Genomic DNA, 14,718 nt, shown 5'->3' with positions numbered 1-14,718 from the left:
AAAAAATATACTTTCTGCCCTAATATTTCTTCACCAGGTTCATTTCCAACCTTCTGTCTGTAGGATAAATTTCACTTAGATGTTCTATAACTTCAACCTCAAAAAGTGTAAAATCAAAATTACCCCCTTCTTACTCATATCTCTCTAAATATCTTTTCCTACAAACTTCCCTATGCTTTTTAATGATGCCACAATTACTTAAGAATAATTCTTCCTCTTTATATTAGGTATGTCGTTTTATTAAAAAACTGTCCTTAATAAGTGGAAGAACGGAGCTTAGCTACAGATTCCTTGCTACAAGAACATTCTGTAAATTGAAGCTGTGCTCTGAGGAAGTGGCAGCTCTTTATAGAAAGACAGAGAGAGAGAGTGAGAGTGAGAGAGAGAGAGAGAGAGGAAGAGAGAGATAAAGAGAGGGAGGGAAAGAGATATTAGAGATACTATTTCAAGAGTTCATTTCCAGTCAACATCTGCATATAAATGCCTTGTTTCCCTCATCTTCATATGGAGCCTAAGACTGCTTCACAGTACCTCTCCCAACTTCCTGCCCACAATGACAAGCTATCCTAATTCACATAACACATCAAATACAACTTTCCCACTACTACAATATCTGAAACACTTTGACTTACTACACATGAATTTCCCATTAATTCTTTATTTCACAGGGTTATAGTGCCCTTTGGCTTTCAACAGTGCCTACATCTCCTCTTCCTTCCCCACCAAACAGAATTGGCACAAGGCAATATAATATGGCCTGACAGTTAACCACTATGAAGTGATATAGCGTGAGTGAATAGGCAGTGTCCTTAGGTAAAGATCAAGATGTGAAAGTATAAAAGACTGGGCACAAAGGATTAATGTACCAGTATTCTGCTGCTAGGAAAGGTTAGACTTTCAAGAGCCTTTTTTTAACTCAAGAATCTAGGATTTCAAGACCATGACATCACTTGAGTAGTATGCTTAGATGGTTTGGTCTTCTTTCGTTCTTTTTTTTTTTTGGTGGCGGGGGGGGGGTGCGGTGCAGTTTATGAACTGGACTTATTCTTTCCTTAAGAAATCAACTTACCAGTGATCTTGTACCCATTGCATCATGAAGTTGGGGCATATCAACATTTTGACTCATTCGCGAAATCATGCGCATTAAAAGTTGAAGCCGTCTACGATTTGGTGGGGGAAGTAACAAACAACACAACTGTAGTGCATCGATGGCAACCCTCTCTAAATGAGGTTGTAGCAAACCTAGAAGGCAAATTACCCCCCAGAAAAAAATCATCAATGACACTAGCTGCTTTCATACTACCAGCATAATATAGTTATATAAAGAAGGCAAAATAATATTTTAATATTTCGTTTCTTTTGACTATTCCCAGAAATTTCCACATTCTTCAAAAGCATGGTAAGATACTCATTATTTTCTTCATAACCCATTGGATTATGAAGGATTGAAAATCCTTCACTTATTACAAATAAAGTGACTCAGAATAAGTGCAATTTAAGGGAAAGAAAAGGAGTGCTTTAGGTAAGTAGAATAAATCTTGGTTATGCCATGACAAGTCTTTTACAATATGAAACTTTCCTTCTGGAGGGAAAAAGTAAAGCAATTTCAGAGAAGAAAAGCCAGGTAAATGAAATAGGGTTAGTAAACACTAAAAGTTAACATTACATGCGTTGAAAGCATCAACCTTACTTTGTGTGCCAGTCAACATAGAGGAAGCTGGAGGTAAAGAGTTTTCTGAAAGTTCTATTGTACTTTTGCAGAGTCTTTTATTGACTGTGGTACTAGACTCTCCGAGTTCACCTTCCATAGCTGTTTGCACACTCGTGCTGCCTTGTCCAAGATTTGGTTTCATGATAATTTCAGCCACTGGCATATTAATATAACTATTCCTTCTTGTACTACTTCTTAAAAGTAAACTCTGAGATCTACAAAGCTGTTTTGACTTGCACTTTCCATTACATAACTCCTCTTGGTCTTGAACGGTCAAAGTAGAGGTTCTTTTAAAACCAACACAGAGTGGTTTTTGAATACTTTCCTCTGAATGAAGATGCATTAGGGATTCCTGTTTGGTCTCAGACTCTAAAAATTGTTTATTATTTTGTCCTTTTATGTTCAGAACAGATTGATGGAAGACACTGGAGACCTCTTTACTTGAACTCCCTGGTAAATCTACAATTCCTTGTAATGAATAGCACCTTGGTTTGATGCTAGAGGATAGAACATGCATACTACTTAAGCCTATTAAATTATGACAACTTCCTCCCATTATGTCATTAACACTGGCTCTTCTGTTTTTTAAATTAACTAGCTGCATTTTCTTAGCATAGTTTTCTTGAAATCCTTGATCACTTATCTGCAGTCTCTCAGTAGTATCTGATTCTTCTTTGTTTTTGTCTTTATGAAGCAGACTGAGAAGAAGACACTCAGTTGATTTGAAGGAATTCAGACTGTTTAAGTGAAGGATTTTTGAAGACTGTGGATCATCTTGGATTTTATGTATCCCACTGGGTCTATCTGAAACTGTGACGTAGCCACAAACAACTACCAGGAAATGAAACAAAAATTAAGATGCAACTGTATGACAGTGGACAAAAATAAAACAAAAACAAGAGTAACGTTAAAAAAAACAAAGCATCACTATAGTACATATTGTTAGTATAGTACAAATAGCAGTTGCTTAATTCAGAAGCCACTTAAATAGGACACATGCAACATTCAGTTACAAAGTGCAAGACTCGAGGTTTTCCAACTTGTGATGAAAATAACTTTAAAATTTATTTCAACAATCTAATTAAATGGATTCAGTCAAATACATGAAAAAATATCTACTTTCAGTCTACAAGTATTAGAAAATTCTTAATTATAAGACAACTGTAGTTTAATAAAACATATATATAGTTTTTGTTTCTGGTACCTGGTATAGAACTCCTAAAACCCATGGAATCTCCAGAGTGACAGGAGTCTTTTGTTATTCACAATGAGCCTATTAGAGCTAGCCTCAGTTTATGCTAATGAGGTGACTTAGGCTTAGCCCTTCTTGGAAGGTTGGAACTTTTAGCCTTACCTCAGACCTCCCTGGAGGGGGTGGTGGGGTAGTGGTGGTTGGTGGAGGTCAGACTTAGTCAACAATGAGCAATGATTTAATCAACCATGCCTATGTAATGAAACCTCAATTAAAACTCTGAAACAACACAGCTACGGGAGCTTACCAGTTGGTGAATACATGGACACGCTTGGGGGGATGATATTCCTGGAGAGAACATAGAAGCTCTGCACAACCCTTACCCCCATTCCTTGCCCTATATATCTCTTCCATTTGGCTGTTCCTGACCTGTATCCTTTATAATAAACTGGTAATCATTAAGTAAAGCATTTTCCAGAGTTCTGTGAGCCGTTACAGTGAATTATTAAACTTCAGGGGGTTGTGGGAACCCCTAACTTGGTAGTTAGCCAGGCAGAAATGTCAGTAAACCTGAGGACCTCATTTGCAGCTGGTGCCTGAAGTGAGGGCAGCGTTGTGGAACTGAGCCCTTGATCTCTGGGGTCTGAGCTAGCACTGGGTAGTTAGTATCAGAGCTGAAAGACTTTGTCCTCAACTTTTTGGGGTCTGGGTTAATGCTGGGTAGTTAGTGTCAGAAATGAACTGAATTGTAAGACACCCTATTGGTGTAGAGAATTGGTGTTGGAATGGTATATTTGCATTACTGGAAAACAACATAACAACAACCAGAGTATTCCTGAAGTTTAAAATAATTTATAGCCTGCCACCTTCATGTTTACCTATACTTTTAGATCTTTTAAATTATGGGGGACTTGGAAACTAATAAAATAAATTTAAATAATAAATAAAAATCTATACATACCCAAAATGTTCACAAATAATTCATAATATTCAAAGGTAAGTAGAGGTTCAGGGAGATCTAGAAAATAATCTGCAATTGTTCTGAATACATCTCGTTCAAATCCAACATAAGTTGGATTATTCATATCATTACTTCTTGGCCCTAAGTAGAGGCAAAAAATAAAAAAAAAGATGAAATATAATTTATTTTAAATATAATTTTTAAAGATACTTACAAAAAGCATAAAACATATACTTATTTCATGAAGGAGTTATGTTTAACAAATTGGCACAATTTAAAAATTTAAATTTAATTTAATTTAAATATAAATAAATTTAAATATGCATATTTAATTCCTTCTCTGCATATCTCATTCCTTCTCACCATCTTTTCATTAGAAATCACTGCAACTATTAGCATTTTGTTTAATTTTAATATTTATATGACTGAAAAATTGTATATAAAGCAAAATTTGAAATATATTTTAAAAGCATCAGGACAGCTTATTTTAATGGGATTTTATCACAATTCATTTTATAAAGCAAAGATTATTTGGATTATGCAAATAATTCTTTCAAATTGTCTTTTGTAAATTTACATTTTTGTGATTAAATTTTGCCTGACGTGAAGCATACCCTGAATGAGTTTAAATAATATCCTTACATCGCTGTTCCATTAGCTTAACATTATTGAAATAATCATGTCTACTCATTAGTATTTTCCTCAGAAATAAATTCTGATCTTATGTTACAGGTGAGGAAACTGAAGCTCAGAGCAACTTGCTCAAGGTAAAAGGGGTTTGGTGGCAAAGCTAAAATTAGAATTTAGAGCAGTATAAAGTGAGAGCAAGTCACAGGATCTTGAGGTTTAATAGCATTTAAAGTGTGGTCCATGGACTTCATAATCAGAATCATCCAGTGTACCTATTAAAAGTATATATAATCTCCTCTAAACAGTCCAGAATCTATCAGAATTCCTATGGAGCTAGGAATTACTGATCTAGAAATGTTTGCTTCTGGTTCACTAATTAAGTAGTTTCCTAACACGGAGCTGGGCATCTTGCTATAAGAATCTTCTGAGACGTGATTTAAAAAAAAAAAAAAAATTCCTCACATACTGAATCGACTGAATCTGAATATTTGCTGAGTTTCTCTAGTGGCTGTGATATGCACTCAGATTTGAGAGTTACTATGTTATCTTTCAAGTTAACACACATACACACACTTAATAGCTTAAAGGCTAATAAGGATTTTATGTGGAACAAATAGACAATTTTTCTGAGGAGGATATAAGAAATATTCTTAATATGTAGAATAAAAAATTTGATAATCATTAGAAGTTTTCTAAGATAGAAAATACTTTACTGGAATTAAAAACACAGAATTTACAGTTAGAGAATCTAGGTTTGAATACATAGCTCCTTATGTATCAGAAAAATAGACTTTCTAAGCCTTAGTTTTCTCTTCTAGAAAAAAAATTATGAATAGTATACTGATCTTTGATTCCTGTATGTCACAGGATTACGGTGGGGGATTAAATAACAAACAAGTTAAGTAAAAGTCTTAATATTGCCTCTGGCTAGACATATTGTTAAACTGGAATTTAGTAAGCTATATATCTTGGTATCATTTATGTATAACGTGGATTGAAAAGAAAAAGAAACAAATCCCTAAAGATGGGGCATCAGAGAAATCCCTGAAGTGTGCTATCTGAGTTGCTAATCATGAGCCAAGGTATGAGAGAGAAGGACAGTTACATAGCGAGAAGGTAGAAAGAGAATCTCAGAAATCTTTAGCTTCTGATCAAGATCTTTATCTTGAATTGATAAATTTTTTCTATAACTAATATTATTTACTTATTGCTAGTTATCCTGTTATTTTGTCATATTGACACCCAGTGGACAACAAGGGAATATATACTTATCCTGAACATTAATAAAATACTAATTTTATAAAAACTAGAAAAATACTTTTGTAACAAAATTATTAAAATATAATTTAACTTTTGATGATTTAGAAGCATCAAAACACCTCTGCATATTTTAAAAACTGATTTTTGAGAGCAATTAGGGTTTTGTACTAGAACTAGGGTCTTAAATTATAAAACTCACTGATCACTATGGAAAAAACTTGAAGAATGAAATGCTAAAAAATGATCTGATTAATGACAGACCATTTTTTTCCATAAACATAAAAGTTCCATTAATATATCCTATGGAGTAGAAGCATGTCATGAAACACCAAATGTTGAAGCTGTGTACAATGGCAAGGGGACTGAAGTGGGTTTTATGACTTCATTTCTGATGGAAACTTTCAACTTACCAGCTGCTTTACTTAGAAGTTGCTATTTGAACTCCCTGGACTCACTAAGGCAATTGATGTAGATTATACCTAAAAATCCTCTGAGATCCTCTAGCCTATGATTTTATGATTTATGAGAACTGAGTCATAAATGACGGGCTTGGACTATGAAATCACTATCTGCATAGAAAAAGTTAAGGGCTCTATAACACACTCCACGTGCAAAGAAGTGTAATCAGTTCTACTACTCATTTAAACATCAACAGAAAGAATATAATTTAATCTTATCAGGACTTTATAAATTATTAAAAATAATTCCTTGGTTCTTATTAAATATCTTATCAATATAATACACACATACACACGCACACACACGCACACACACACACACAGTTTGTTTAACTTACAATTTGCTAGGCACTTCATGGCAGATAATACCCAGTGAGGAAGGTCATCTACACAAAAAATTAATAGTGTTCAATCATACAATTATGATGATAGTATATTTAAAACTTCACACTTATTATATTATATAATTATACATACGTGTGTGTGTGTATATGTATATATATATATATATATATATACATATATACACACACACACACGTATGTGTACCAGCAGGATTAAAATGATTACATATTTAATAAGACATAGGGCCAAGACAGTATTTTACAATACAAGTTTAAAAAGTTAGCTATGCTATTTGAATATTACTGATTTGAGTGAGACCTATGATTGAAATAAGCTATATTTGAATATTAAGGTACTTTCACAGTGAGGCTTGCTTAAAATCTTTCAATTGCCACTGTTAAACATGACACATAAGTGTAGCAGTTTTTTGACACAAACACAAAAACCACACATACATTTGACTTGAAAAGTTAATAGTTATAAAGAATAGAAAGTTTAGATGGAGAGCATATAATCAAGTTATTTTAGGTAATGAAAGATACAACTGGTCCAAAGCTACAAGCATATACAACATAGTTCTTAAGTTTTAACATTTACTTTTTTGCTCCTACAATTAAACCCTCAAAGTTCTTGCCCACAAAAAGAAACTCAAAGTAATGCATGTCAATTAATTCTACAGACAGCAATTGATTATAAAAAAATGAGCCAACATTTTCAGTAAATTTATTAATACATTTCCTATAAGCTTTCCAATACATCTGGCTTAAATTATTTCCCCGATTTTCCTATCTTATATCTGAAATCAATATATTATATAAACACATATATAATACAAAGCCAATGTTCTTTAGAATACTGTTCATGAGAGTTTTGACTTATTTTATAGGGTGTTACTTTGGTTTTGTATGTATGTCTTGACCCCTTTAAATTTGTATATAACTTCTCATGTAAGCTCCAGGAAGGCATGGACCATTTCTCTCTTGCTCATCACTAATCTTTAGCATAGTGCCTGGCACATTGTAGGTCCTCAATAAAATGTGATTAATCAATAGTTTTAATTATATTTGCATATCTTTTGGATGCTTAACCCTGTCATTAAAAAAAAAATCATTCAGGAAACCACCTTAGGAGCTAAAATAAGTGTGAATAATATTCATTTAAAAATTAGCCCACTATGATTACTAAAGCGCCTCTGATAAATCAGTAGTCTCCCTGACGTTCTCTCAACTGAAGTATTCTACTTTCTACATTTTGTTCTCTCTTTATCCCCACAATAGCTGCAACCTTTGTTAGCATGTTTAAAATGATTCCAACTTCTTTTATTGATACCAACCTGATTTGTCTTGCAGTATAACTACTCCATGCTTACTTGTATTGGTCACGTTGTACATTATACATTGAGGAATTACTTGCTTGGGATTTATGACCTCTTCTAGGGATGACACACCTAAAATTGTTTGCAGGCTAAATAGGAGAAAGAATACAAACTGTTTTTCCTCCATAAAATAAGTGGAATAGAATACAAATATGAAAGAGTTTGAATGGAAAACAAACAAAGCTTTTGGAATATTTTTCTTAAATCAACCTCTAAGACTTATATTAGTATTTACTTTAAAATATCTTAATAACTGTTGCAGGATTCCAATATAGACCCCAAACTAGAGCTACAACTTTGAGTCGAAGAAAAAGCAAATTATATTGAAAACATTCTACTTCTATTGTACCAGAACTATCGCAAGAATATTTAAGAAACACATATACAGGTTAAATTCTAAGCTTTGCGAATTAATCTGTTCTTCCTCAACTGCATATCTTGATGAAAATATCAAATTAACATTCTAAACACCTCAGGAACTTGCTTATAGCTTAGTTATAGCTTACTAGATCAGAATAACATATCTCCAAGCTTCTTCAACATCTTTCTGGCTTATTTCTCTATTATCAACGGAGTTTTCTTGATGTTCATTGATTATTTCACAGTTCATTTTCTCTGCATTTTCCTGAAAAAAGAATTACTTTGGTTTAATATGGTATGCTCACATTTTGGAGATAATGAACTGACACCACTTCTAATATTTAGTAATTCTATTAGTATCAGCCCATTGTGGAGCTGTAAGGTGTCACTTGAAGAAATAATGCAATATATTGTAATAGAGCTTTCGGTTTTGCAGCTGCCTCCACTACCCTCAAATTAATTTAAAACAAAACATGCTTAAATTATACAAATACTATTTCAAGTATGTCTCACTACCATTTTTATTTTCGTTTCTGTGAGTTCCAAACAAATTTACACATACATTTTTAGAATATAATATAGTTAAGAGATTCCAAGTGTTGGCTTCAAATATTAGTCATTCACTTTTAATGATTCTATTATTAAGCACGCAGTAATTATATTTATACTAGTAAAGGATGTTTTACCTGAGAGAAATGTAATCCATGCTTTTTAGGAGTTCTCCGAGATAAGTTTCGTAATTTAAAAATACTATCTTTATCTTTGGAAAAGTTCTCTATTCTGTTTTTTCTCAATTCTGGATGCCTTCGTGGAAGAGTTTTAAGTGGAGAATTTGCAGGAAATCTGGTTTAAGAATAATATGCAATTAAATAATGTGAGATCATAAACAAACTTTTAGTGCCATTTATCTTAAAAATAACTAAAAAAAACTAGATTTATTTACATTATCAAGGAATGAATCTTCTACATAAATTAATTTTCCCATTAAACCTTTTAAAAAATTTTAAGTTTCCTGCTTTCTTTAGTAAACTGTATGTATTTCAAAGATACAAAAAAGTACAGAAAATAATATAAAACAACATCCACATAGGTAACCACCAACCAATGCAACTATTAACATTTTACCAAGACTTCATTATCTTTTTAAATTTTTTTAAATTAAAAAAAATTTTTTAATTTATTATTATTTTTAAAATTTAATTAATTAATTAATGGCTACGTTGGGTCTTCATTGCTGCGTGTGGGCTTTCTCTAGTTGCGGCGAGTGGGGGCTACTCTTCATTGGGGTGTGCAGACTTCTCATTGCAGTGGCTTCTCTTGTTGTAGAGTACGGGCTCTAGGCGCGTGGGCTTTAGTAGTTGCAGTGTGTGGGCTCAGTAGTTGTGGCTTGCGGGCTCTAGAGCGCAGGCTCAGTAGTCGTGGCACACGGGCTTAGTTGCTCTGCGGCATGTGGGATCTTCCTGGACCAGGGCTCGAACCTGTGTCCCCTGCACTGGCAGGTGGATTCTTAACCACTGCACCACCAGGGAAGCCCCATTATCTTTTTTATTAATGAAAGAAATTCTTTGCTAATTCTATTTCTCTCTTCCTAAGGGAAATCATTAACCTATAGTTAGTGTATTTCCTTCTTGTTCATGTTTTCATACTTTAAATAAATATACATAAACAATATCTCTATGGTATCTTTTAACATACATCAAGTTTATGCATAAGGTTTTAGTCACCTCAGAAGTTTTTTTCTTATTCCTCTGTCCTAAAAATAGTTTCTTATATTCTTTCAGAAGAGTTTTATTTTCATATTTAGGTATTTAATTCATGTATAACTCACACCAAGTTTCTTTATATGTAAGGGTTTATATTCTCAGCACTTAATGGTCTTAATTTAAATTTAATTAAGCCCAGATAATCAGTTAAGGCAATTCTCCCCTCATTGTTCCTCAAAATTGACTTGGACCTTTACATTATCAAATGAACTCTAAAATCTGCTTGTTAAATCCTACAAAAAATTATGTAGGGGTTTTGAATGAAGATGCACTGAATTTATACATCAATTTGGGAAGAAGTGACTTATTTATGACACTAAGTCTTTTCATTCATGAACAGAATATCCTTCTCCACTTATTACTTTAAGTACAATTTGATAATTTTCTCCAGTAAGGTCTTACACATTTTTGTTATACTTTATTTTTAACTACGTCATAGTATTGTTACCACTATAAAAGCACTAGAGGTAGAGAGACTAGTTGAAGAGTTATGCAGAATTCCAGGTAAGAGAGAATAGTAGTCTCACAAAAAGAACATTCATTAAGAGAAGTAGACAGATCAGAGAATACTGAGGCAACATGATAGGCATGGTTTGATAATTACATCATATTTAAAGGGGAGAAGGGAAAGAATGAAGGTAACTACAGGGAAGACTGTGCCATTCATTCAGATATGGATATAAGAGGTCAGAATTTAGGTTAAGAGATGTTAGTGATTTTCCATATACTATATTTGAAGTGCCTGTTTAATAGGCAAAAGTGGGCCTAAAGCTCAGGAGAGGTATTTGGGTTGGAGGTTTGAAAGTCTTAAGAAAAGTAGGTGGAGACATGGTATGAGATTGACCAGGGAGAGAGGTGAAGGGTAGACAAGCCTAGGACCTTGAGGACAGTAAAAGCTAAAGGATGAGCAGCAGCAAAGGAACTCAAAAGGTGACTGATGAGTAGTAGAGAGAGGAAAGATTTGTAGGGTGTTATACAAGATATTCACATGCTTGTTATTGCAGTTTACTTGTATGACATAAGTCATCTTTGACACATAGGCAAGAATCAATTTCTACATTTCATTTGAAAAGTACTAATTTTGCAGAGTAAAAAAACATGGGGGGCTTTCCTGGTGGCACAGTGGTTGAGAGTCCGCCTGCCGATGCAGGGGACATAGGTTCGTGCCCCGGTCCGGGAAGATCCCACATGCCGCGGAGCGGCTGGGCCCGTGAGCCATGGCTGCTGAGCCTGCGCGTCCAGAGTCTGTGCTCCGCAACGGGAGAGGCCACAACAATGAGAGGCCCGCGTACCGCAAAAAACAAAACAAAACAAAACAAAAAAAAACCCCACAAAAAACACATGGGTATTAGAATCCAAAGACCAAATTTAAGGGATATATAATCAAGAACTCCGGGTACGAGAGAGAAAAATCAATTATGCTGGCCTGAGGGAGTCAGAAAGGCCCCACAGATGCTACAATACAGCTGACATGAGAAGAAACGTGTTTACTAGTCTGATGAATGTGTACATGAACATATTTCAGACCAAGGGAATAAAATTTGTTGAAGCATAGTCTCAGGCCCTTCACCTGTAAGAAGGAGTTAATATTTTCCTTGCTGAGCTATTCTAGGGATTAAATAAAGAAAACATGTAACTCATAAAGTAGGGCTTCTGGTACATGATAAATTCTTAATAAATAATCTCTTCAACCTGTGGTATATTTCTTTTGTTAGTTATTATATAAAGTTTGCTATTTTTTATTTCATCACATGTGTTCTTAGATTCTATAGATTACATATCACTTGAAGGTAAGGACCTGTGAGAACTTGTCTTGTAATTCTTAAATCTATGAAACTAAAGGTTGATAACGTTCTGTCCTTGACATGTTACAGAGCTTTCAGAATATGTAAAAGTGACACTATCTTATTCTTTCCTCCCAACTCCTTATTTTATTATAAGTTTGAATTGTGCAGCAATAACCTTTAACTAACTTTAACTTTTAAATGGTTTTAATTGGACTAAGAGCAGTAAGTTTTCTGCAGAAAACATTACTTCTCCCTGAAGAGGCTGCTGTTTTAGTAAAAGTATTAGAAGTGGAGTGAAACTTCATTGTTAAGTAATTCAGTTTTGCAGTTATTTCTTTGTTTAGTACCTGAATAGCTGACTGTTGTCATCAAGATTTTCTGATCCCCATTTGCCTTTGATATCTTCAATGACATGGTTCTTAAGAAATTTTCTCAGTAGCTGGATAGTCTGTTGCCTTGTAACTTCAGGACCAAAATTGCTATTATTTCTTAATAGGTCATAAAGCCAGTCTACTGCTTCTCCTGCTGTGAAACAATTGCCATATTTTTTAAAGTGTTGCCTGTGTTTCCTTAGAGGCATTCCCGCTCGAAAAGATGTGGTAACTTCATTCCACTGCAAATGGAAAGGAAAAAAAAATTTTTTTAACCAGACAAAGAAAATTCTCTCATTCGCATCTTGTTAAATCATTAAATTCATGAAGAAATCACTTGTCTTATTTGTGCTAAAGAAAATTTTACATCCCATACTGATTTCTTTTTATTAATTCTAGTGTTGTAATAATATTTTTATGTAATAGTTTTGGACTACAAGCACTTCACTGGCTGGTTGGCTTACTTAGGAAACCTAGGAATAAAGGAGAACCACAATGAACCGGCCTTTAGTCCTCAACAGAGAAAGCATTTATTCCTGTTTCTTCCTGTTTCTTTAACCTCAACTAATATTAATAATATGATAGTAGCATTTGTGTCAGACACTATGCATTACACTCATTATTTCACTTTAATTCTCACAATTCTATGAATAGGTACTATTACTATCCCATTTTCAGATAAGGAATATGAAGCACAGAGATATTTAATAATTTGACAAAGGTCATACAGCTAAAACCCAGGCATTGGATTGACTCTAGAACCTGTACTCATAACTAACTATGCAGGCCAAACAAAACTCTTGGCAGGCAATAGTTTTACTGGTAAAATACCTTTAGTATTAAAGTATTAATATACCTTTAGTATATTTACTAGTGAAGATCCCAATAATTTACATAGAACATATGCGGTAAGTTAAGTTTTAAGTCTACTGTTTGTTTAATGACGCTGTGATATATCTACATTTTCAAAAGATACTCACACTTTCCAAAACTGTTTTCAAATTACCCAAACTTTTGGGTTCGTGGCAGGTCTACGAGGAGTGGTATAGAATAAACATATAACTTTTTAATTAAAAAATCTTACATTAGAGGTTAAGAAATCTGATTTGTAAACCCAACTATGCTACTACTCGCTATGCTACCACTTATCTAACCTATGTGGTCCCAACATCACAACACAGAATTTAAGGGCTGAAAACACAATAACTGTATGCTTTTCTTTCCACACTTCCACATTTCATATATTATTCAAGAAACTTATATTGAGCTGCAGTTTATCCAGAGAATAAGTTGTTTGTTATTCTACAGATCACAGCACACTTTCACATACAGTATGTCTACTCTAGGACATCTTTTAGCCTGGGCATGTATCATTAGCTCTAGTTTACCAAGGTGGAAACTGACGCTCACAAAAGTGACTCTCCTAATGTCACATAACCAGTGGCACAGTATCCTCTTGGATTGATGATCCAAATACACAAGACACTCTATGCAAGTACAAATCCAGTGACTACCAACAGTGGTTCCTGATGGGTATTTAAAACATTCTTAGTTATGAAATAGCTGTTACTGAGTGGCATTCAGTCGGTACATCCTGCATTAAATTCTACAGGACCGGCTAAACGAAGCTGTCACAAACAATCGGGCTTGCCCCCAGTCTGACCCTACAAAGCACTGGAACTCAAAACTCTTCTCGAATCCTAATGCGGGTAGAAAATCAGGCGTGCGGAGCGGCTAAACTCAGAATATTCCAAGACATTTCAGGGGACGCCGACAGCACCAAGAACAGGGGTAGCTTCAGAAGCTGACTCCGATGCGCCCACTCGGGGTGCCCGGAGCAAAGGAGGGGGACAGGCGTGCCCTGCAAGGGTCCGCGATATCCGTGAACTCCCCTCATTCTCCTCTTCAGCCACCCAAGAAGTTCTGGGACCTATCCCTCCGCCCGAGGGAAAGCTACAAACATTCTCACGTAAAAGCAGCCATCACCCCGGCTGGCCAGTCTCGTTAATGCGCGGTCTTACCAGCCTGGTGGCCCGATAAGGCCCGGGAGGCACACCCTGATTTTCCATTCCGCCCACTGGGCCCGAAGGTCTGTCAGCGCCCGGTGCCCGGCATGGCGGCGCAAGGCGACACTCAGCCCCCGAGAAGCCGGCGGCAGCGCAGCCTCCCACAACCGTCGGCCCCGCCATCGATTTGAATACCTCAGAGGGCTGCGCTGATTGGCTGCGCCGTTGGGCCACGTGACGCGCCGCCCTGACCCCGCCGCCGTCGGCGTGGGCTGTGGACTCTTAAGGCTTTCGCGCGGGGCCGTGGGGCTTGCGCCGGCTGGTCTACTCCCGGGCGGGGCCGACGAGACAGGCGCCCGGCCTAACCTGGCTTCCCTGTAGCTGCTTCTCCCTCTTGCGGTCGTTGGCGAGGCGGAGTCATGTTTCCACATTCAGAGCGGGTGAGGCGGTTTAGCTCCCCACAGCATGGTTTGGAGCCAAGCCTTCGGGTTGAAGGAAT

At 35.6% G+C, this 14,718-nt stretch overlaps 1 protein-coding gene across 3 annotated transcripts in view; it reads right to left on the bottom strand.

Moving 5' to 3' along the window:
• DEPDC1 (DEP domain containing 1) overlaps positions 1-14,366 on the bottom strand; it is a 33,326-nt gene extending 18,960 nt beyond the window's left edge. For 2 of the 3 annotated variants that reach the window (XM_029229247.1, XM_029229245.1), the window contains exons 1-9: positions 14,235-14,366; positions 12,190-12,455; positions 8,979-9,135; positions 8,439-8,557; positions 7,891-8,021; positions 6,551-6,598; positions 3,865-4,005; positions 1,691-2,542; positions 1,070-1,242 (exon numbers count right to left, since the gene is read on the bottom strand). In XM_029229247.1, coding sequence (XP_029085080.1) covers positions 1,070-1,242; positions 1,691-2,542; positions 3,865-4,005; positions 6,551-6,598; positions 7,891-8,021; positions 8,439-8,557; positions 8,979-9,135; positions 12,190-12,455; positions 14,235-14,282 — 1,935 coding nt within the window. In that variant the 5' untranslated portion in view covers positions 14,283-14,366. The remainder of the gene's footprint in view (positions 1-1,069; positions 1,243-1,690; positions 2,543-3,864; positions 4,006-6,550; positions 6,599-7,890; positions 8,022-8,438; positions 8,558-8,978; positions 9,136-12,189; positions 12,456-14,234) is intronic. The other variant, XM_029229248.1, reaches the window with a different exon arrangement.
• Positions 14,367-14,718: the final 352 nt, after the last annotated feature.

This window comes from Monodon monoceros, unplaced genomic scaffold, assembly GCF_005190385.1.
Source record: "Monodon monoceros isolate NGI ecotype Baffin Bay Population unplaced genomic scaffold, NGI_Narwhal_1 Super_Scaffold_18, whole genome shotgun sequence".
NCBI lineage: Eukaryota > Metazoa > Chordata > Mammalia > Artiodactyla > Monodontidae > Monodon > Monodon monoceros.
This window is presented reverse-complemented; position numbering and strand designations above follow the sequence as displayed.